The 21607-nt window shown below is 39.0% G+C and overlaps 2 protein-coding genes across 3 annotated transcripts; both read right to left on the bottom strand.

Annotated features, from left to right (window-relative positions):
* Window positions 1–1082: 1082 nt before the first annotated feature.
* On the bottom strand, window positions 1083–13474 carry manba (mannosidase, beta A, lysosomal). The gene is made up of 17 exons (XM_085766666.1): window positions 13163–13474; window positions 12414–12508; window positions 12212–12317; window positions 11951–12124; window positions 10964–11087; window positions 10260–10429; window positions 9471–9581; window positions 8276–8427; window positions 7916–8033; window positions 7290–7376; window positions 6465–6632; window positions 6161–6379; window positions 5446–5610; window positions 4938–5082; window positions 4666–4808; window positions 3343–3603; window positions 1083–2149 (listed from the first exon to the last, which is right to left on the bottom strand). Exons 1-17 carry the CDS (start codon window positions 13355–13357, stop codon window positions 1919–1921), a joined length of 2664 nt encoding a protein of 887 aa, XP_085622792.1. The 5' UTR covers window positions 13358–13474; the 3' UTR covers window positions 1083–1918.
* Window positions 13475–14162: 688 nt separating this feature from the next.
* LOC146963364 (ubiquitin-conjugating enzyme E2 D2-like) lies at window positions 14163–21485 on the bottom strand. Of its 2 annotated transcripts, XM_085768337.1 has the most exons (8): window positions 20932–21485; window positions 19588–19651; window positions 18865–18896; window positions 18571–18648; window positions 17992–18097; window positions 17451–17544; window positions 17228–17277; window positions 14163–15328 (listed from the first exon to the last, which is right to left on the bottom strand). In XM_085768337.1, exons 1-7 carry the CDS (start codon window positions 20953–20955, stop codon window positions 17229–17231), a joined length of 447 nt encoding a protein of 148 aa, XP_085624463.1. In that variant the 5' UTR covers window positions 20956–21485; the 3' UTR covers window positions 14163–15328; window position 17228. The 2 variants fall into 2 exon arrangements, with proteins under 2 accessions (XP_085624463.1, XP_085624464.1); XM_085768338.1 differs by lacking the exon at window positions 17228–17277.
* Between the last annotated feature and the right edge of the window lie 122 nt (window positions 21486–21607).

The raw sequence follows: 21607 nt of genomic DNA, 5'->3' as shown, positions 1-21607 counted from the left end.
ACAGCGGTTTACAGCTGCGTCTCCCTCAGTTCAATAATGAAACAGCTGGATGTGAGAAAAAAAAAAGAAAAAAAGATAAACACCAGCACATGTGGCTGGTTGTGTTTAAAGGTCCGTGTCGACGCCTGGTGGCCGCTGGTGGTCACCGCAGGACACACAAAACACTACAGACTGAGTGGCTATGGGGAGTAAGCAATAATAAAATAATAATGTACTTTAAACACAAACAGTCCGCTTGAAGTTGTTCAATCTGAACAGTAGCTTTTATTTTCTGGGCTTAAAGTATCAATATTACACAATAAAAACACAAATTAAAGCTATTTGAATATTAGTTAGTTAAAGCACTCATTCTATGGTTAGGACCAGGTCAGAGTTATTTTAAAAGGTGTTATAAACTCGTTCAATTAGATTTATTCATGGCTACGTCTTCATGTGAGAGCGATGTTTGGGTTGCCAGGTTGTGGGAAATCCACATATTTAACACTTTGTAATAACTACACACTATTAAGCATTTGTTTAGTTTATTAAATACTTAATTAATCATTTATAAAACAAACAGTCTTTCCTAATACTAACTAGTGAGTGTAATTTTTAAACATAGATACAAATGTGTAACTCTGATACTATAACTCTCACTGTGTTTAATGATTTTAGACATGTACTAATGGTATGTGTGTGGTGTTAATAGATATTATTTGAACGCTTAACTTCATGATTCAATCAGGTAGTTATGACTTGACAATGAACTACTTTATAAAACATCTTTAAAAAAACAAAAAAAACAATAGACAACATCTGTGTGGTTCTTTTATTTAATTAGAAATATCTACAAAGGATAATTTGACCACTTACCTTTAGGAAAAGCTGCAGGACATCTGTACTATGCTAACTTCTAAAGCTGCACACATGATACCTTATTATAAATTAGAATATCCTGAGCATTAATTAACACTTTACCAACATTTATAAATATGGTTTATCAATGATACAATATCTAGAGCAATTTATTAGTAACGCGATTAAGAAATGCACTGTTGCCACCGTTCTGCACATCGATCAGGCCAAAGTACCAAACTGTCTTTGTGTCTATATGATTTCAAGATTATTATTATTATTTATTTATAATTTAGACTGATGATGATGATAATGTCAGTTTTCACCACTTTCTATTATTTCATTATAGATAAGATACAGCCATAGCATGACAAGAACAATCATGAGTTGCAGCGTTTGTATGTGTTATATGATTTATTCATTTCTAATCAATAACTTACAGTGTCTGCAAAAAGCAGTTTATCTAAAAAAAAATGATTAGTAGAAACATACTCACATATCACAAAGCAACCAATATGTACAAACTGATCTACATTGAGAACAGACGTAACACAAACACACCCGTGTGTCAAGTATCAGAGTCTTTGCTCTGTTGATTATCTGGATAATGTGCAAAAATGCAAAACACACAAAGAGAAAACTATTTTCAGTGCACAGTAAACTTTCAGATCTCAGATCAGGCTCAGTCCAGATTATATTTCACCTAATTTTTTGATTCATGTCAGTGCTAATGTTGTAATTTCACTCGAAGGCTCTGATTGGCCGGTTCATCCTGTACATTTTTATTAATAAAACTGTTTTGGTCTTTGCACTTTTTATTCCCCTGTCTGATGATTGTGTGTGAATGAAAGCAGAGTTTCCCTGATTCTTCTTCCTTCTTCATTTCATACATTTGTTTCATTCGCTTCATCCTCATTTATTTGGCAAAAAAAAAAAAAACTGTTTAGAAAAAAGGCACAGAGTCAAACTGCAGCATCTCCAGACTAAAACATCAGTCTGACCACAGCAGGTTAAAGCTCCAGAGGACAAAGCCTCAAATGTTGCATCTCTTATGCCTCGACACGGACTTATGGCTGTTCTCAGGTCAGTAAACGTCAGATAGAGATGTGACGGTGAGGGAGGCGGAGAGTTCTGCAGCGCTGGTCGGACGCCACGCCGTGAAACTGACCGTCATGTTTCTGGAGAGCATCAGGAAGCCGTTGGAGCTGAAGCGTCCGGGGACGTTTCCCACGTCGAGCCAAACGAACGGAGCCACGGCTGCAGAGCGGAGCGCGACGGAGAAACTCATCCCGGACTCATCCTGCTGCACCTCGGCCTGAAGACAACGGACGAGGAGACACAGCGACGTCTGACACCGACCACAAATACTTTACAACAAACAGTCACAAGTTAAGACAAGTGGCTGAGGTATTAAATTGACTGATATGTGGAAACACAAGGGTGGAAAATACTCAAGGAAACACATTTGTTACCTTTTTTCTTTCAATATTATGCAACAATTTCCTCTTCTTTTGTATGTTGTCATTATCTTGAGTCTGATGTAGAGGATTAAAATCCTGTATCAGATGTGTTTTCATTAAATTTCATTAAATTTGTCATGTTTTTGTTACTTTTATTAATTCTATTTTTGATTATTGCCATTATAATTCATTTTATTGATTCTTATCTTTCACATTTTATTTCGGTGTCTAATTGAGATGTTTTTATTTGTTTATATAAATCACTGCATTGTATGCCATGGAAGCTACTTTATGAATAAAATGTATTGTTATTATTATAGATGTGTATCGGTCTGTACCCATTGTGATTCATTTCAGGAAGTGAAACCTACAAACACTCACACACTCTTGTGTTGTTATTACCACAAAGATAACACCCTGATAACATGAAACTGCTAAAATAAACTCTGTTCATTTGTCTCTTTTTCCTGTTACAACTCGAAGACTTGTGATTCTTTCTCTTGTTAATTTTTTACTCATTTATGTGATGACAGCTGGTTGTTATTTTTTATAACTGTCTTTTGACCTTTGAGCAATTAAGAATTTAAACCTGACTTTTCAGATTGATGACATTTCGTTTTGTGTTTATAATTACATTAAAGCAGAAGTAAGCTGAATATTTGTGTTAATATAAGTCTTAAATAGTTCTATCTTCCGACAGCAATCACTTACATAGAGTGTTTGGTCTGAAACACGGGTCTGTCAGTCACTCTGCTCTGCTGTAAGCCGAGGAGAAAACTTTCATTGTATCCTACAACCTTTATCCAATGAGGAGAGAGAACGGCATAAAGGGGCGGTCCTCTCTGTGTATGCAGCCAAGGGATGCGCGTGAAAGTGGTGACGTAGGGACGAGGGCGGGGCCTGCTAAATCCATCGGCTGACAAGAAGTTAGCCAAAACCACCTGATCGCTTACTTCTGCTTTAAATCTCACTTCCACCACTTGTTATTTTCTGCCTCGTCCTTCTGTTTATTGATTATTAATTGGTGATTAAGACTCAGTCGACTCACGGTGATCTTTGGTCTCTGGAGTCCCTGAGCGTCTTTGGGGGAGCAGAGGAAGTGGTGGTTGGTGGGACCCTGCTGGCGTCCGCTGCTGTCCTCCAGGTGGAAGCTGAGCAGGCAGGTGAGCCGGGTGCAGCGGCCGCACCCCGCCAGCAGGGCGGCGACCGGCTGCTTGAGAACGGCCACAGCGCTGCCGCCAGCGACCGGGAGCAGGTCGGACTTCAGCGAGCACACGGGATCCTGACGAGCCCAGGAGAAGACGGTCACCTGAACGTTAAATATCAAACATCAGACATTTGATGTTACATGTTGTTAAAATGATGGAAGTGACTGCTGTTAAAGGGATAGTTCAACATTTTTTACCAAATTGTCCCATTGCCATAATGCCTATAGTCATAGCAGTAGCTTCGTTACCTTTAATTGTCGGTGCAAGCTGTTTTTAGAACGGTGGAGCAGAGCCGTGAGCTGCTCAGAGCTACGCTACGGAGACTCATGGGATTTCGAGGTAAATTCATGCAAAGCCGCTGATGTGCGTTGCCTTCAGGGGCAGTTTTTCAGCAAGCATTCACTGCATGAGGGAAACCAAGAAATCCCATGAGCCTCCATAGCAAAGAAATAGCTTACACCGACAATTAAAGGTAACGGACCTACTGCTAGACTATAGGGATTATGGCAATGGGCCAATTTGCCAAAATGTTGAACTATCCCTTTAATGTTCATTTAGGATGCAGTTCATTGATTTTATATGCAAATAAAAACTTTCTCTTATTTAAAATGACATGTATAAAGCAATAATTTTCATTAATTTGACTTTTTATCATTATCTTGCTCTATGAATAAAGAGGCAAACAGACATGGGACCTGCCTTATTTACTAGTGGCTTAAATCCAAGAAATATGGTGTTTTCCTGGTATTAAAAAGCCCACAGCAGTCAAATCCTTAAGTGTTTTTGAGAATTGCTTCCTTTTTAAATGTACTTAAATGAAACTCTGCTGTGAAAACTCCAAAAACAAAAGGTTGAAATAAACAACAGGGAGAGATAAGAACAGAAATAATGTATGAACTGTAAAACAGAAACCCATTATGATGCAAAAAAAAATATATATAAATCTGTGTTATAATCCTGTTATTATAACAAAATGATTATAATTGTGTTATGTTTTTATTGTCTGCACAGAAACTAACTGAAGACAGCTCCAGTTGTTTGTACAGGACGGACTCTCCTCCATGTTTCAGTGTTTGTGGAGTATAGTTTTAATTAAAGAACATTATTGTTGTGATTCATTCGAACAGAAGCAGCTTCAGCATTAATTAATGTAAACATCGTACCACGGCCCTGAGCTGCAGGTCCTGACTCAGGTCTGAGACGGCGTAGATCAACAGTGTGTCCTCATCCTCAAACCCGACAGGAAGAACGGCCGCGAAGAAGCTCTGTGCAAAATAATGCAGCATTTTCCACTTCCCACCAAACTCTGCAAAACAGAGACAAACAAGGATTATTACACTGACATTTAATCCCTGTTTAAAATTACCCATAATGCAAGGTCACATTTGCAGGAGTTCAAAACATAAGCAAGTTGCTGATGAGTTGTTTAACTCACCGATTGACGACCAGGACGGCGCCTGCCAGACGTCGTTGAGCTGCCAGTAGAGGGCGCCCATGGTGTGACCTTTGCCCTCGATGATCTCGGTCTGGCTGCGTCGATAAAACTCCGTCTGAGACTTCACACACTGAGCCTGCATGACCTGGACCAGACGCACCGTCCATCATCATCAATAACATGTAAACAAACCAGAGCACCGACACATTCACACACTCACACACTGACGACCTAGTTTCATTAGAAACATCGAATTGAGCCTGTTTTAGATTCACACTGTTTACATTATTCAGCCACTAATGATGCAAATGGAGGTTTGTGAGTTGTTACAATCTAGGTGGACAGGGAAGAAGGAAGTACATAAAACCAGATGTAGCTGGTAGAAGTAAGTTATTTATTGTTTCAAGTTAACAAGGAACGTCAATTTACCGAGGAAGTTGAGGCAAACAGAATCCGAAGAGAACGGTTGGGAGCTGCCAAAGCAAAGAAATAAACACAACCCAGTTACCTGAGTGATGTAGAGAGTGTCTGTGAATCTCTTCAGTGGGTGTGTGGAGTTGGGCAGGTTGAAGTGTAGAGCAGCCTGAAGTAACATCTGCTGGTTCCCGCCCTCGTGGTGCTGACGATGGGAGGCGAAGTCGCTGCTGTAGCTCCAGTCTTCTCCTACAGAAACCTGAAATATCACAAAAACCAACTGTGATGTGAAGAACAAAGTCAGCGACAAAATTCTACATCTTAAACATATTTGAAACTACATTTGTGTCATATTTTTATTTCTTCCTTTTCTGCTTTATTATCAGACGATATGTTTTTTCTGATACCCTATTTTAGAAATTAGTTCACATTTTCTGCACTTTATTAAAGGGGAACTATGCAAATCCGGTCTCTTTTCCACTGTTTTGCTAACCCTCCTGCTAACCCACACTTGTTAATGGGTCCATTTTCGAAAAAATATATTATCGTTTTGTCTTTATAGTTATTTTGATATTATTATTTCGTGGTTGATTCACCCAGCATTTCCTAGTTTCGGTTTCCCGGACACTTGCCGTTTATGGTCGGAACTACGACGGACGGTATCTGATCATCTTCGAACCTCCGACTTTCGTTCTTGATGAATGAAAGCATTCTTGGCAAATGTTTTCGATTTAATGAGTTAAAGATGAAAAACTAGTGCAAAATGTCTGAAATTCTCCATCAAACATTTAAAAGCTCTGTTCATTCACCGGCCGCAGGGTGGAGAAGGAAGGCCAGGACTGGAAGCCGTATTCGGAGGCGAAACGTGTCCGAGGGAACGTCCTCCAGTCCCAGCAGTCGAGGACGTAGCTGTAGAAATGCGTGTCACCGTAGTGAGGGTCGTACGGGTTCGATGCCACCCAGCCCTCCCGCTCCGACTCGGCTCCGTTGGTCGGACTGGAGACGAGGAACGGGCGACTCTGGTCCTCCTGAAGGAGACGTCGCAAATCAGTAAACTGGAACATTTTAAACACAAAACCTGACGATGTTTTTATTAAATGACCGCTCACTCACTTCCTGCACAATCGTCCTGATGTTGTTCACGTACAGCGTCACGTAGTCTTTAACGTACAGAGGCCTCTGTGACGCCGGGATTCTGAACCAGTCTGTCGCCAGAGCAGCTTCGTTCTCATTGTTCCCGCTCCAAATTATTATAGAGGGGTGAGACTTGAGCCGCAGAACCTGACGGGGACAAATAACACAAACACTAAACATTTAATTTGATCACGCAGGTCACCGGGTCACGGTTAAGATACAACAAACTGTGTTCTTTATACTAACACACACACTCGTACATAATACAGTATATAATAAAGCACAGCTCTCATTTTAAAGGTCCAGTGTGTAAAATGGGGGGAAACCGTGATATCTATCGTTCAGATTCTAGTTTGCAGGAGCATGGAGCGAAGAGGTGAAGATCTAAACCATTTTACGATATGTCTGCTGTTTCCTCCTCCTTCTCCTTTGTTGGTTTATTTATGGACATGAAACTCTTGAAACGTGCTCTCTGGTTGGCTGGATTTTCCATTCGGGCTGCCGTACAAACATGGCGGCACAAGATGACGATGCTCTCTAAAGCAAGCCCCTTGCTATATGTATATATAAAAGAATAATTATAAGGCTACGAAAACCCCCCAAAAAATATTTGATTTTATAGCAATTATACACTTATTCAAATATATTCATGGGTAGTATATTCAGATTTTGCCAATAAACCTTGACAATTATTACACACTGGACCTTTAAGAAGTTAAAAAAAATAAATCTGAATAAATATTTTGGTTTATTTGCCATTTAATGGTGCAATTCAAGTAAAAATGACATGAATAAATGTCTCACCTGCTGAGCGACCTCCTCTCTGACCGTCTGTATGAAGTCGTCCTCAGTGGGATACATGGCACAGGCAAACATGAAGTCCTGCCAAATCTAAACACATGACATTGTGTGACAGTGACACTCCTGAAACTAAATATCTTTTATCAATGTCACTCTGTTTAATATCTGCTGCACTTTTCTACCATCGGAGTAACCTGACATCCACGTATAAGCTTCTGCATATTCAGGGGCAAATTCAACTGACATTTGTTCAGTGTTATATCATTATGTTCAGTCAGTAATATTATGTGTTACACAAAATAATCGGATCAATTAAATCTAAAAGACAAAAACCCAGTGTCACATTAAGTTTCTGTACAAAAGAAACATTACAGTCCATCGTCTCTGGTTGTGAGATTATCTCAGTGAAAATGGTGAAAAACAAGCTTCTACATTTCCGTAACACAGTGCAGCAGTGTTTCTGTTGGCTGGGCCGAGGACGTCTGACCTCCGACCTCTGTCCAGCTCTACTGGAGCCGGGCAGCGAGACAGGAAACACTCTTGAATTTGTCTGTTGTCCGTATTCATTCAGTGGAAATGTTAACGTGATAAGAAGAAGAAGGAGTTCGTCTGTGAGTGTAGTTAGTTACCATGATTCCCAGTTCATCACAGATACTGTAGAAAAGCTCCTGCTCGTACACTCCTCCTCCCCAGACCCTGAGTGCGTTCATGTTCGCGTCCACTGCCGACTGCAACAAGTTCCTTATACTGTATTAAAAAAACAAAACAACAACATCAGCTTCAGGATTCACGTCTTCAAACCTGAATCTGTCTCTTTGGTTTAAACAAGTCGTCGCCTGTGAAGTCAGAAGAAAACCTGCACCAAAGAGAAGAGCAGGATATTTAAGAATATTATAATAAATAGTGATTAATATTCCTCTCATGAGGCAGGACTCAAACTGCAGACTGTAAAAAGAAAAAAGAAGCAGCTTTTCAGACGCTACACTCACACAGCAGGAGAGATCTGGTCCTGGAAGGAGTGGGCCGGGATCCAGTTCGAGCCTTTGAGGAAAACTGGTTTCCCATTGATGCGGAAATAAAAGCTCAGGCCCGGAGACCCGACAACTGGCTCCTGGACCAGCGCCACGGTGCGAAAGTACACCTGCAGCAGGAGAGACTCCCATCAGAGACTCAAAGCTACGGAGGACCAGAGAGACGTCACAGGAAAAGAAGTGAAGCGTTTCTTTAATCTCAGGTTTTAAGAGGAGGATTGTAAAATAGAAAGAGCTGCGATTTTTAACCTGTGAAGACATATCTGGATTTCCTCTTCCATTTCCATTTCCTTTTTGTAGCTGCCTTTCCTTTTCCTATCAGCTAATCAACTGTCTTGCTCATTTAGTTTCATTGCTGTTTTTGTGAATCGATTTTTAGATCTAAAATATTTGTTGATGGACCAATAGTCCATGTATAAAATCTTTTGACAAGTCATATTTCTTACTTCTATTTATTTAAACATGATATTAAATAAATTCTTGATTATTTTCCCTCTGTCTGTCCCCGCTCCTCCATATAAATCAATCAATCAATCAAACTTTATATACAGTTAAAATGTAAGACAGTGCTTTCCATAATGAAAACACCCCAAAACACTGGAGGTCTTTCCAAATTAGGTGTTAAAGAGAATAAATAGAGCTGGGAGCGTAAAACAATAAAGGTAGGATGAAAACAGGATAAAATAAATAAAAGGAGTAGGAGAAATAAAAACATACATATTAACTATATCAAATAAAACATGCTAAAACATAGACTCATGATGATAAGATCAGTAAACTAATAAGACAGTAAATAAGTAATAATAAAACAGTGAGTAAGTAAAATAATAAAACTGTAAAACTAATATAAAGAAGGGAATATAAATCTACAGGAAACGTACAGATCTTAAAGTTCCAGTGAAACTCCTCAGTCAACAATAATACCTCATCATTATGTCGCCCCCTAAACAGAAACAAACTTTAACCGTCACCAACAAACCCGACATCCTGTGTGAATCTGGGTCACTGTTTTTTTTTTCTACTGTGCAAAAGTTTAAGGTAGTTTAGATATCCAGTTTGCATTCTGCAGCACGAGAAGACCAAAATATCCAGGAGCAGGAGGAGGAGTCATAAAAAAAAAACTAGAGGCAGGTGACAGGCTGTGAACTCTGACCTTTGACTCTGTATTGAGGAGTGAAACCCCATCCTGGAAACCTCTGAGCGTCAGCTGGTAGGACGGTTGGTCTCCGTGGCCGCGGGGCCACCACAGCTTCACCTGGCTGCTCTGAAGGAAACAAAATAAGGATTCATAATCCAGGAAATTAAACATCTATGAGACATTCACCTGATATTATACTATCAATCTATATCTGTTGGACTGTATTACATGTATGATTGTACAGGTGCATCTCAATAAATTAGAATATCATAGAAAAGTTCATTTATGTCAGTAATTCAATTCAAAAACCCCAATTCAAAAAGTGTTTTCATTTGTTTTAATTGAAATAATGATGGTTTACATTTAATGAAGACCTAAAATTAATTATCTCAAAAATTTTAATATTTCAAAAGACCAATTTAAAAAAGCATGTTTAATATGTAAATGTTGGCCTTCTGAAAAGTATGTCTATCTAACTATGCACTCAATACTATAGGGGTTATTTGACTTGAGCTGCTGGAAAAGGACTTTTCCATGATATTGTAATTTATTGAGATGCACCTGTAAGTGTTATGATATATTATTAGATAGCGATATCTATTATTATTATTATTATATAGCTTTAACTAGAATTAGCTTCCTATGTTATTTTTCTTTTAGTTTTTGTCTTGCGGACCCCTGGAAGAACCGTCTTCACCATTGTGACAACTAATGAGGATCCATTTAACAATAAACAATAGATAATAAACAATAAACCTGTGCACTATCTCTTAATAACACAGGTAAAAAAAAGTCTCCTTGTACCGTGTTTATGTGCAGGATGAAGGTGTTCTTGGTCGTTCCAGAGAGAAACCGAGTCTGGACGCTCTGCTCCGAGTGCAGCTCAGGTACCGACAGAGTGATCCGACCGTCTGTCGTCTGAGCCGCATCGACGAGAAGCTCGACCTGGACCGTCCACTGAGAGAGGCTAGAGTCTAAACACACACACAGTTAAAAAGATGATTAAGAAAACAGAAACAGAAAAGTCATTTCATTACTCCACACGTGGAAATTCACTAGAACCAGCACTAGAAAACAAACCGAAAGATGCAAATGCAGTTTTACTCATATTAATTTTTCAGGTGTGTAAGTGGGAGGTGATTGATAAATGCAAAGTATCATCCTCAGATTACAGTAAGAGAAAACCACAGCCAGAAATGTATTTTTAATATATTTCCTGTGTTTGTTTTCACCTGCATGTTGAACGCAGGAAGCGGTTGGAGAAGTTGAACTTTCACATAACTTTTTTGTGACACCTCTGAACACTTGCTGTATCCTGCACAGCTGCTCCAGTGTAACAGATTAATGATTGAACAGGTTTTAACACTTCCTATCTCATGAGAAACATTTTCTGCTTTTAAAATTCACCATATGCATCAAAGACTCCCTGTTGTTCTCAGTGGTGTTTCTTTTTCTTTCTTTTTTTTTTAAACCTTTAGAGCTGGTGCTGGTGCAGTGTGATGACGTACTGTAGAGAGGAACAGATGCAACCTGGATGAGCTGCAGGACGTCAAACGCCTCCAGTCGAACTCCTTTCCACAGTCCCATGGTGGGGAACGAAGGCCCCCAGTCCCAACTGAAGGAGCTCTGCTCCTGAAACACAACAGCGAGTGAAGAGTTGGATGTACAGAGGTAGAGAGACTGTCCTAATTTAGCAGCTGTCAGCAGAGTGTGTGTGTGTGTGTGTGTGTGTGTGTGTGTGTGAGGTGGTTTTACATGTTTTATTCATTTATTTAAATCAGGAGAATAAGGAAATACAAGCTGCCTCTGATGAGATGAAGGTCACAGTCCGGTACAAGTGGCATCACTGAAAACACTAGAACAAATTCATGCTGTAAAATGAATAAACTATTAAAGGGATAGTTCAACATTTTGGCAAATTGGCCCATTGCCATAATCCCTACAGTCTTAGCAGTAGGTTCGTTACCTTTAATTGTCGGTGCAAGCTATTTTTAGAACGGCGGAGCAGAGCCGCGAGCTGCTCAGAGCTACGCTACGGAGGCTAATGGGATTTCTTGGTTTCCCTCATCAAATTCATCAAATACACAATCCAACAACTCCAAAACGCTCTGGTGGACAAGTTGTGACCTGCACATTCACCACGCTATGAGATAATAACAGAACGTTACCAGACAGAGTTGTTTTAGAGAAATCATCAAATCATCAAAGGTCTCAGTCTATTTTGCATGAAAAGAATATACTAACATAAAAACATGATGCATATAAAGAAAAAATAGTGGTGTTAAAAGAAATTTGCCATAATGAGTTATTATTGAATACTGTATTATTGACCCATAGTGTATCTGTCTGGATCCTAATATCAGTACTTTTCTAACTGGATCAAGATAATCCTGGTTTAAAATTCCTTCTTCTGCCTTATTAGATTTGAAAAGCTCAGACTAGTCACATTAAACTACAGTATCCCTGAATACTTTACAGTCAGAGGGAAAACTCACTTTCCTGATGAAATTGACATGGCACTCCCCCTTCTGAACATCTGGAGGACACTCAGGAGGAACTCTGTAGGCAGAGTGAGCCGCCCTCCGCTCCGACGCGTAAAGAACCGGCGACAGGAAACGAACCGTCAGCACGTTGTCTCCGTCCTTCAGCAGCTCTCTGACCGAGAAATCCTACACACCAGAAACATTTGTTATGTAAAGGAAAACAAACCACATGATCCACCACATGTGCTCATTCATTGTGTGTGTCCAACATACATATCTACGAAACATGTTGTCCGTGTTGCCCACTGCGACTCCATTGAGCTGGATGGATGCGACAGTGTCCACGCCGTCAAAGGTAAGACGCACTTTCTGTTTTGTCCTGTTGATGCAGAGGAAAAACAGGTGAGTGAGGATCAGGAGACAGAATTTTTTAATTTTTTTTTTTTTATAAATGATATAAATGAATCAAACCCACCTGACTTGAACAGGAACATTAAAGGAGGTTGTGTACGTCCAGTTGTCTAAAGCAATCCACCGATACGACAAATCATTGAACCTGAAATATGGATCCTGAGAGACAAGTGGAAAAAAAGAGTTTAGAAATTTCTATTTTATTTTGGTATGAGGTTGTTTTTTTTGTTCTTTTTGCTGACACCTGCTGCTAATAACTTGTGGTAACATTTTTAAGATAAATTAACTATAAATGTTAAATATTGAGGCTGAAGGTCAAGTTTCTTTACATAAATAGGCATCAATGTATGTGGATGTTTTGACTTTAGCTTAAATTCACTTGTTAGATAACACGTGACCTGATCAGATTGATATCAATTAGATATAGTTTGTTTATAATAAACTATTGTTTATAATGTTATGTTTCATTGAGCCAAAGAAACAACAACCATGCTCAAAACTCACCTCTTTAAATTAGCTTTGAATGTATAAGTTTATGTGTTTTTTATGTGAATTATATTTTATTCTGACTTCACTCTATTTTATGAGTTTTAAAAGTGTCTCACACAATTAAAAACCTTTCTTAACAGAGTATCAAGATTTTTAAAGGCAAGACAATACACAAAACAAAGAAATTGTCAATCAAACTTGAACTTAAGTTACAGCACGAATAAGACCCAACAGAGTAAAGTTGGTGCACAAACTAGTTGTCCGTTGTATTAAAATTGTCATTTTTGGACATTTTCACAAATACATTATAATGATTGGTCCTACCTGGATGAGTCCCTGCTGCTGCAGAGCTGAATGGACACATCCGGGCACCTGAGCAGCAACAGACACGGACCCATTGGAGTTTGTCAGACTCCATTTACCGTTTAACTCAGTTACTGAAGAAAACCCGGAAAAAACTCCGACAAACAAGCAAAACAAAACAAGCGAGCAGATAAAACTGTATCCACGCAGAGTCATAGTCTGTGGTTTGATGTGGACATGGTTAATTGGACGAAATATACTCCTCAAAAAGTGGACAAATGAAGAGTTTTGTTTTGGGTCGTGTTCGCTGACTGAAGGGGCACTTCCGTGTTTGTCATGTGACGCACGCACGCACCCCGTGGGAGTCACGTGATCAGAGTTCTGGCACGAGGGGGAAATTTCGGCGCGAATGGGGTCCACATTTTCTTTTATTAGAAAAAAATACGAGTCCTCACATCTTTATAGTAGAAATACATCTACTTTTATATGTTAAGTGTGTTTACATTTATCTGTATGGACAGAGAAGGAAGTAGTAATTTAGTTAGTTAAAAAGAAGTCAGATTATAGCTAAAATATTACATACACATACACAAATGTATACGTTTGTATAAATCACTATAAAAGGCTGACTTCAAATGTTTTGACAGTTAATTTTCAATTCTTTGTTAATTTATTACCAAGAGAAATTTTATGTGAGACATCTTTTCACATGACAAACTAAATTTATTCTATTTTGTAAACAATACACTAGGCATGTGAAAATATCCAAACCAGTCAATAATGAAAAGTCCAAAAAGCAATTACTCATTTGTCAGCTCCAACCAAATGATCGTTTGTTTCCCATAGTTTGACATAAGAAATTTCCCTATGGAGGAACCATAGATTGTATAAAGAAGGGAGGAACCCAATCCAGACGAAAACTGATAAAACATTATTCACATTTGTATCAGCTCAAATATCTAGATGTTGACTAAATGAACAAAACTGAAACAGAAGAAAACATGACACATGATGCATTAACTTTATGGTTTAAGTAACTTTATTGAATGGAAAACTAAAAAGAAACAGAGCCACAAGTTGATTATCAACCATTAGCTTTGCATCAATATTTTAGGGCTACAAGAAGACAGTGTTTGAGTGGGCATAAAACTAACTGCTCATCTACTGGCTTCTAAATAACAAAAAGAAAAAAAAAGAAAAAAAAAAGAAATAGGAAGCCTTTGAGGGGAACCAAATTTTTCCAACTGTTCAGCCTTACAATCCACTTAATTTGCAGAAACATATCAGATATAATAGCCTACCTTTATTAACATGCATAAAATACAACATTGAAGTTCTTATATTTTGTTTCCTTAACATTGATATATACTGCTGTGCTTCTCTGTACACACACTTTGATAGTGGAATAAGATACACTTCTTTCCTCAGGTAATAAGTTCCTATACTAATGATCAGAAGAACATACTGACGTCACACCAGTCGAGGAGCCACTAATAAGGAGTTTCCCCCTAATCGTTCAGAAGGCATTTCCCTGTTGCAGGTTTTTTTTTTTTTTTTTTACCACTTACAAATAAAATGCAGACAGAATTTTTTTTCCCTTGCCAATCTGAAGCTTTAAAAATTGAGAATTTGCAGTGATGGCAAAAGACAGGCCTCTCTGGAAATGCTCCAAGGAGACCGTGCCCACAGTTAACGAACACATCAACCCCACAGGATCGGGCCAGTCGACCCAGCTGGACCACCGTGGGGTTGATACGATCGGCGTCAGGAGACCAGTTGCATCTGATTCTACTAAGTGTGTGCAGAGTAAATGACTAACATCACCAATTTTGGGTTGAAAAACTCGTACTGGTGCATGCTCAAGCTGAGTGTTCAGAACCATGGTGATATTTTATTTTATTTTTATTTATTTTTTAAAACTCCGTACAAAATGGGAGTCGAAACCTCACAGAAACTGGCACGTGTCCTAGAGAGAAAACACTATCTTCTTATGAGCGCGCAGGTGGGGGAAAGGGAAGGAAGGGGGGGGTAAAATGCTTTTGATTAAGGAAGAAATAAAGTGAAAAAGAAAAACAGAACCCTGGAATTTTAAGTTTGAACCAGCGACAACATTTTCCACCAGCTTTTTCCAAACGACGCCATCACATTGCGTATTTTTGTGTCCATTCTTTTGCCATTTTGGTGTATCTGCAAGAAGAGAAAAGAAAACGGTAAGATTAAACATGAGCTCAGGCCTACATGACATGTCACTGTCAGGATCTTTTATAGCACATGCACCTGTGCACTTTGCTTTAAAAAAAAAAAAAACAGAAACAACCAGGCAAGCCAAGTTAGCATCCCAATGAAATGAGTCAGTATATACATAAAAATACTCGACGTCATACTCAGTCGACACTACATACACAAGTTTCTAATTTGAAACAAGTCAGGCATTGTGTTGTTTACACACCATTACATCAAGGAGGGCTACTTTTTTTTTTTTGAAAATGGCAAGAACAAACCTCTTCATGCTGGAGTTAGTGGCTACAGTAACATGCAGAGACAATACTGGGCGCTAATCAGGTTACTTAAATAATTCCCACCATTATTACAAATGCTTAAATAGGCAAAAAAAACTTTCATATCCAGATGACACAATATAAAAATAAAATAAAAAAAAGTTTAGCGTTAGAGCAGATATTGACATTTAAATGACTTGAGAAAACTAAACCGCAAATAGTTTCATATATGATTGTTAACTCTACTTTTAATTGAGTATTTGCAGATATTCTGTTTTATATACAAAAAAAACAAAACATCTAGAGGTTTTAAACATTTAAAACATTCCTTTGCAATTTTTTTTCAACTATAAGAAAGACAAATATTTCATATACTAAATTGTCCACAAAATGGTCTGCAAATATTTTTAAAACCAATCCTCCTCCTCCACTTTTTTTATTTCCTGTTCCTGGTTTTATAAGAATCCTCCACGTACCAACCTTTTCTCCAAATTAAATACCAGGAAGACAAATCGTTTCCTTCTGGCTATGTGTGCACTCTGTTAAGTTTACTATGGAAATTAACCTGCAGAGACATGTAACCCCATTGTGGGCTTAATAATAAAAGAATGTACACGATTCATTGCCTTTTTCTTGAGACCCTGACATTATATCTAAGAATACTGTGTCACCTCAGGGTTCGTCATATGCAAAGTTTTGCATACTAGAAACCCAGCTGTCATAATCATCCTCTCTGTTTGTCTTTAGGCTACAGCGTCAGACATCATAGCTCATGAATGCAGTTCTTTTTGGCAGCCAGCTGTAGGCATGTCCGCTAATGCACCACCACCACCTTTTTCCCCCCACACAATGGTCTCTGCTGACACTGCTTCACTCGGCAACAATAACGGCTGAAAAATAAAAGGCAACCCATCATTAGCTGATGATCACCTAACGCTACACAAATCTCAGGTCTCTGCTTGTTGATTTTCCAGCAGCTGCTTGTGCTTTTTAACTTGTGTGAGTGATGTTAAAATCGACACAAATAAGTTAGTAGATGTGATCTTAAAAAGTTAATTTAAAAAAAATTGTTCCTTATAAATAGTTATTTGGTGACACACTGTTTAAGTACATTTCTTTTCTATGCTACACTTTGTAGGATTTAGTATTTCTTTTATAACAATTTGTTAACAATGCACCTGCTCTTGTCAGCTGTGCATGTTTACGTTATTACTTGTGAAAAGACTTTAAACCACTTGTTGTGTTTTACTACAATCTGACTTTATGACTATTTTGATGCAGCAACGTCTGATTACTGCTATCGCCTCTTCATTTCTCTGGCCTGTATTAGTGGTCACCCACAGCTGTCTGGAGACCGTTTTATCCGTGGGTTGGCAGAAATATTATGGTAACTTGTTTATTTACAGCAACCAGCCAGAGATTAGTATAATCACAGTTAAGTCCCACACTGCAGTCGGATACTTCATGACAGAGACTCAGGACTCTGCTTATGCCGGTGAGACCAGAGCATCACAACAACAAAAAAAACAAAAAAAAACAACCACTCCTGTTGCACTACCCAAGATGCAGCGCAGCCTCTTGGCCTTACCCTAAAGCATGGCATACTTCGTTGTCCACTCCTGAGCTAGTTTATTGTACCTGACAGAGTGAAACTAGGTTACATACTAGACTCAGGTGATTAGCTAGGCCTAAGAAAGCTGAACTTTATGTGAACAATGCAGCATGAAACATGTACTGCATGGCTGTTCTTCCTCTTGGAGGTTCAGAATTGGTTATTTCACATGTGACTGAATAAAGAAAGAAACACTTACTTCTGACTATCTGTTTTGTAGATTCGTGCGATCTCTGGCACTAGTGGGTCGTCGGGGTTTGGGTCACATAGGAGTGAGCAAATGGAGAGAAGAACTACAAGAAACGATACACACGATAAAACCGATTACAAATCACGAAATCCAATAACAAATCACGAAATCATTTTTCATTCATAATAAAAGTCATGGCTGACTGAAATGCTAATCCATACTTGTACATAATATTAAACAGAAAATACAGAAAATTATTTTCAGAATTAAAAACCAGCAGATAGAAGATCAATCTAAGCCAAATCTCAATTTGGGGTCACAATAGTTGCACATTAAATGCTTTGACTATTCATAAATGTAGTCGGGTACAGAAACAGGTTGAATTTAACATTAGGCATTTAAAAAACTTAATCTTCATGGGATATTATGAAACAAACCAACTCATAGTTGATCCTTACAACAACAACAAAACTTGCCAATTTTATCATTAACTCTTAATTGTTAAGGTTATCGCGAAGAGCTTGTGATATCATTTCAGGATTGTTCATACCTTTAGAAATAGTAAGTGCAGGAGACCACTGTGATCTGAGAATATCCAGACAGATACTGCCGTTACTGTTAATATTTGGGTGGTAAATTCTTGTTGTAAATGCAACCTGAAGAGGAAAAACAAAATGAATACATATTAGTGAGGAAAGGTGAGATAAGACTGAGTCAAACCAGGTCATCAGTTGTTATGCAATTTAAATTCCTTAACACCAGCCAGTGACGTTGTATGCCCATGACCATTATCTTCTGGAATGACAGATATAACTATATGAGGGCTATGAAGCTGACAAAGTGTTTTAACTGCACCAAACGGCTGAAAACAAGTTTCATTTACCAGTCATACTCTGTACTGTTACTCTGCAGTGTTACAAAAACAGAGTTAAAGCTGCTAAGTCATTACAAGTAATACAAGTTCCTAGTACTGTATATGCTGGTATGTTTCTGTTGCCAAACAAGACTGACGGCTGATTGATGACAGATAGTGCTGGTGGTGGCTTTGACGTACGGTGAAAGACGACGTACCTTTAGTTACTAGGATGTATCAAAACAAGAGAATAGAAAACTTGTGTTTCCGTCTTACCTTGGGTGGTTTGAAGGGGTAGTCTGTTGGAAAATGAATTGTCAGGAAGAAAACACCTCCCTGATATGGACTGTCACTCTGTAGAGGACAAAAAAAAGAGGAAAAGAATATTTACATATTTCAGAAAAGAAGAAATAAATGCTCCAAAACAAGCCGTCAACAGCCTCCAGTCAAATTTTAACCTTTATCTCATCAACACATTTAAAGCAGCTGGGAACATAAACCCCAGTTACAATTTTTTCAACATGCATTCAGAAAAGAAAGCAAAGGTTATATCAAATGGTGTCAACTTACAGGTCCCATGATTGTGGCTTGCCAGTGAAACACTGCAGAGAACAGAAAGTAAATGTTAGGAGAGGGAAAAAAAAAAGGTCACAGGTATCTGATCTGACAGGAACTAGGCGTCTAAATCGTCTTTGTAGCTTCCCAGTAACACCACTTCCCTTTGTGTATTTTTATCAGTACACATTTATGACCACAATGACTGTGAAATAGTTTCACTGTTGTGTTTATCAGCAAGAAAGAGACATTCAAGAACAAGATTATGACGATTCTCATCACTAGAGATATATCAACAGAGTTCATATAAAAAAATAAAGCAACTTCTTAAAATTAAAATTTAAGTCTGCTGTTCAGTCATTTACCAACAAACATGTTTTATATAAATTTAAAAAAAGAAAAAAAGGAGGGACACGTTGAGCCAAACCCTCATGCTTGACACTATAAAACTTTTACAGCTTACACAATGTAATCATTAATCAAAAATTGGACAAACTTTATCCATAACTACTTTGATAACTCTGGAACAGTTTTCAAGCGCAAACTAAAGCTTAAAGTGGGAGAAATTGATACATTTCGTCATTAATGTTAGTAAACTGAATATCTTTGGGTTGTTGACTATTGCACAGTCAAAAGGACATTGTTAACGAGTAATCTTTAAACTTCATAGACAGCATTATTGAAAAGTAGGTCAACAGATAAACTGATACAACTTTTGACTATCTCCGGGACACTTACTGTCATCGCCCACTGGGCCGGCTGAGCACTGTGCTGGAGGGTCACGAGCCAGGTCGTTAAGCTCCTGTAATGAAAAGAGGTTTACAACAATAAGCAATTAGATCACATTAATGAGACGACGACAAGATTTCTTTAAAAAAAATCCATGTACAGGAATGAGCATAAATGCCAACATGGAGTAGTAGCGGACGAGGGGGAAATGGAGATGGTTGTGTTATTTATTTCACAACACACTCCCCTCTCACTGTTGTCTGTGTTGTTGTTATCTCTTGCAACTCCCCTCCATGTTTTCAACTCTGCACCAGCTCAGGAGCAGGTGGGGGGTGGGAGGGGGGACCGCCTTGTTATCGTGTCTACAGTAAGCAAGATGAGACCTAAGCATATATACACACACAGCCCACAGCTTCTGTTATTTTTAGGTCTACAGCTATTTTAGAGAGTGAAGTGGAGGCCTCTGCCCCACCCTGGCCTTCTGACATACACCGTTTCACAAGTAACTTTATGGATTTCCCTTGAAGAAGCTTCTAGTCTACCAACAGCAGAGTGGAGAAATAATAAAAGCCCCAGTATTGGTTAAACACTTTATGGAGGTGCTGTTGCTCTACTCTCGTTCACTCCAGTGTTGGGGCAGTAGTTTCCTCCTATGTAACTGTCAGAAAACATAAAATACACCCTGAGATGTCCATGGGCTCAACACATACACGCCAACAAAAGAAAAAAAATTACAACATACCAAGGAAATGTATCATGAACACAGCTCTGGCTGCTAACACGGATTTCAGTGAAGTGATATGAGTCATGGGTTCTTCTGGTAACGTCGAGCACAGCAAAATACGTTTTAAAACGCCTGGTGAACTCACTTCAATGTGAGGCTCCAGTGAGTTGCTCAGTTGTGTTACCAAACCGCATTCAAATGTATGCGTGTGTATGTGTTTATGTAAACGCTGTAGTGTTGGGCAATTGCGTGCGGCCTCTTTTTTGTCGTCAATCCACCTCGACGCTTGAACACACACACTGAACCTGTAACCGAAACTGCTAACTGTTAGCGCCCCAAAGCTAGCTTCACCACAAGCTTGTGTCGAAGAAGCCGGTGCCAACAACGTTAGCAAACCCCCCAAAAATAAATAAATAATACAAAAGCAAGAAAAAACACCATTAACTCAACCAAATTATGGCACAAAGATTATACACACACTAACTTCAACAACACTTCCCCCCGAAAACAGGTTTCACCGCCATGTTTCACAGGATACAGTTTAGCTTAGCTTAGCTTAGCTACATTGTGGGAGGGAGGCTAGCGCGGCGGAGCTAACGGCTAACCGCTAACATTTGACGTTATCTTACCTTGTGGATCCGTTTCAGAGCCATCCTCTCTTTAGGGTGTTCTGCTCTTCAAGACGAGGGTTTTTGTTGTTTTTTTCGTTTTCGATCCAAGCGGTGGGGTGGGAGGGAGGCAACTTTTGATGATGATGATGATATGCCAGGATGATTCGCTTCGCTTGTTAGCTGTTAAATTAGCCACCGACGCTAGCTCTCTCGCTCTCGTTCTCTCTCCCTACGTTACACACACACAGAACTCGACGGCCTTTTCTTTTTCTCGAGTTAGCCGCAGTTAGCCGTTGGTTGGTTGGTTTCTCCGAGCGACAGATGTTGTTACACCGCCCTCGATTTCTCCGTCTTATTTAATTTTAGATTTTTTTTTTGTTTTTTTTTAATCTTGACTAAGTATCCCCCCTCCTCTTCTCCGTTTTAAGGAAGAAAGAAGAAAAGAAAAAAGTGCGATTGCCTAGGTGAAGTAACCCGGGCAACAAAGCTCCCGTTCCCGTTCCTTCCTCCGTCAGTCAGGTCTCGGTGTCGGTCAGTGACGTTAGCCAACTAGCGGCTGTCTACATGTATGTGAGGCTTTATGGTGGCGGTGGAGGAGGAGGAGGAGGAGGAGTGACGGTGGGGCGGATGTGATGGCAGATTGGTTACCAGCCTGCACACACACACACACACACACACACACACACAAAAACAC

The sequence above is a fragment of the Trachurus japonicus genome, chromosome 22 (assembly GCF_045865225.1).
Source record: "Trachurus japonicus isolate A0001 chromosome 22, Traja_1.0".
Classification (NCBI taxonomy): Eukaryota; Metazoa; Chordata; class Actinopteri; order Carangiformes; family Carangidae; genus Trachurus; species Trachurus japonicus.
The sequence above is the reverse complement of the archived record's forward strand: the minus strand, read 5'-3'. Positions and strand labels throughout refer to the sequence as shown.

Excerpts from the sequence above, each read along its gene's own strand:
- manba (XM_085766666.1), bottom strand. The coding sequence starts at position 13,357 with ATGACTCTGCGTGGATACAGTTTTATCTGCTCGCTTGTTTTGTTTTGC. Across the intron at positions 12,509-13,162 it reads AGCAGCAGGGACTCATCCAG|GATCCATATTTCAGGTTCAA; the intron begins GTAGGACCAATC and ends CTTGTCTCTCAG. Across the intron at positions 7,377-7,915 it reads GTGATGAACTGGGAATCATG|ATTTGGCAGGACTTCATGTT; the intron begins GTAACTAACTAC and ends TCATGTGTTTAG.
- LOC146963364 (XM_085768337.1), bottom strand. The coding sequence starts at position 20,955 with ATGGCTCTGAAACGGATCCACAAG. Across the intron at positions 19,652-20,931 it reads CTCTGAAACGGATCCACAAG|GAGCTTAACGACCTGGCTCG; the intron begins GTAAGATAACGT and ends TTTTCATTACAG. Across the intron at positions 18,649-18,864 it reads AAGCCACAATCATGGGACCT|AGTGACAGTCCATATCAGGG; the intron begins GTAAGTTGACAC and ends TGTCCTCTACAG.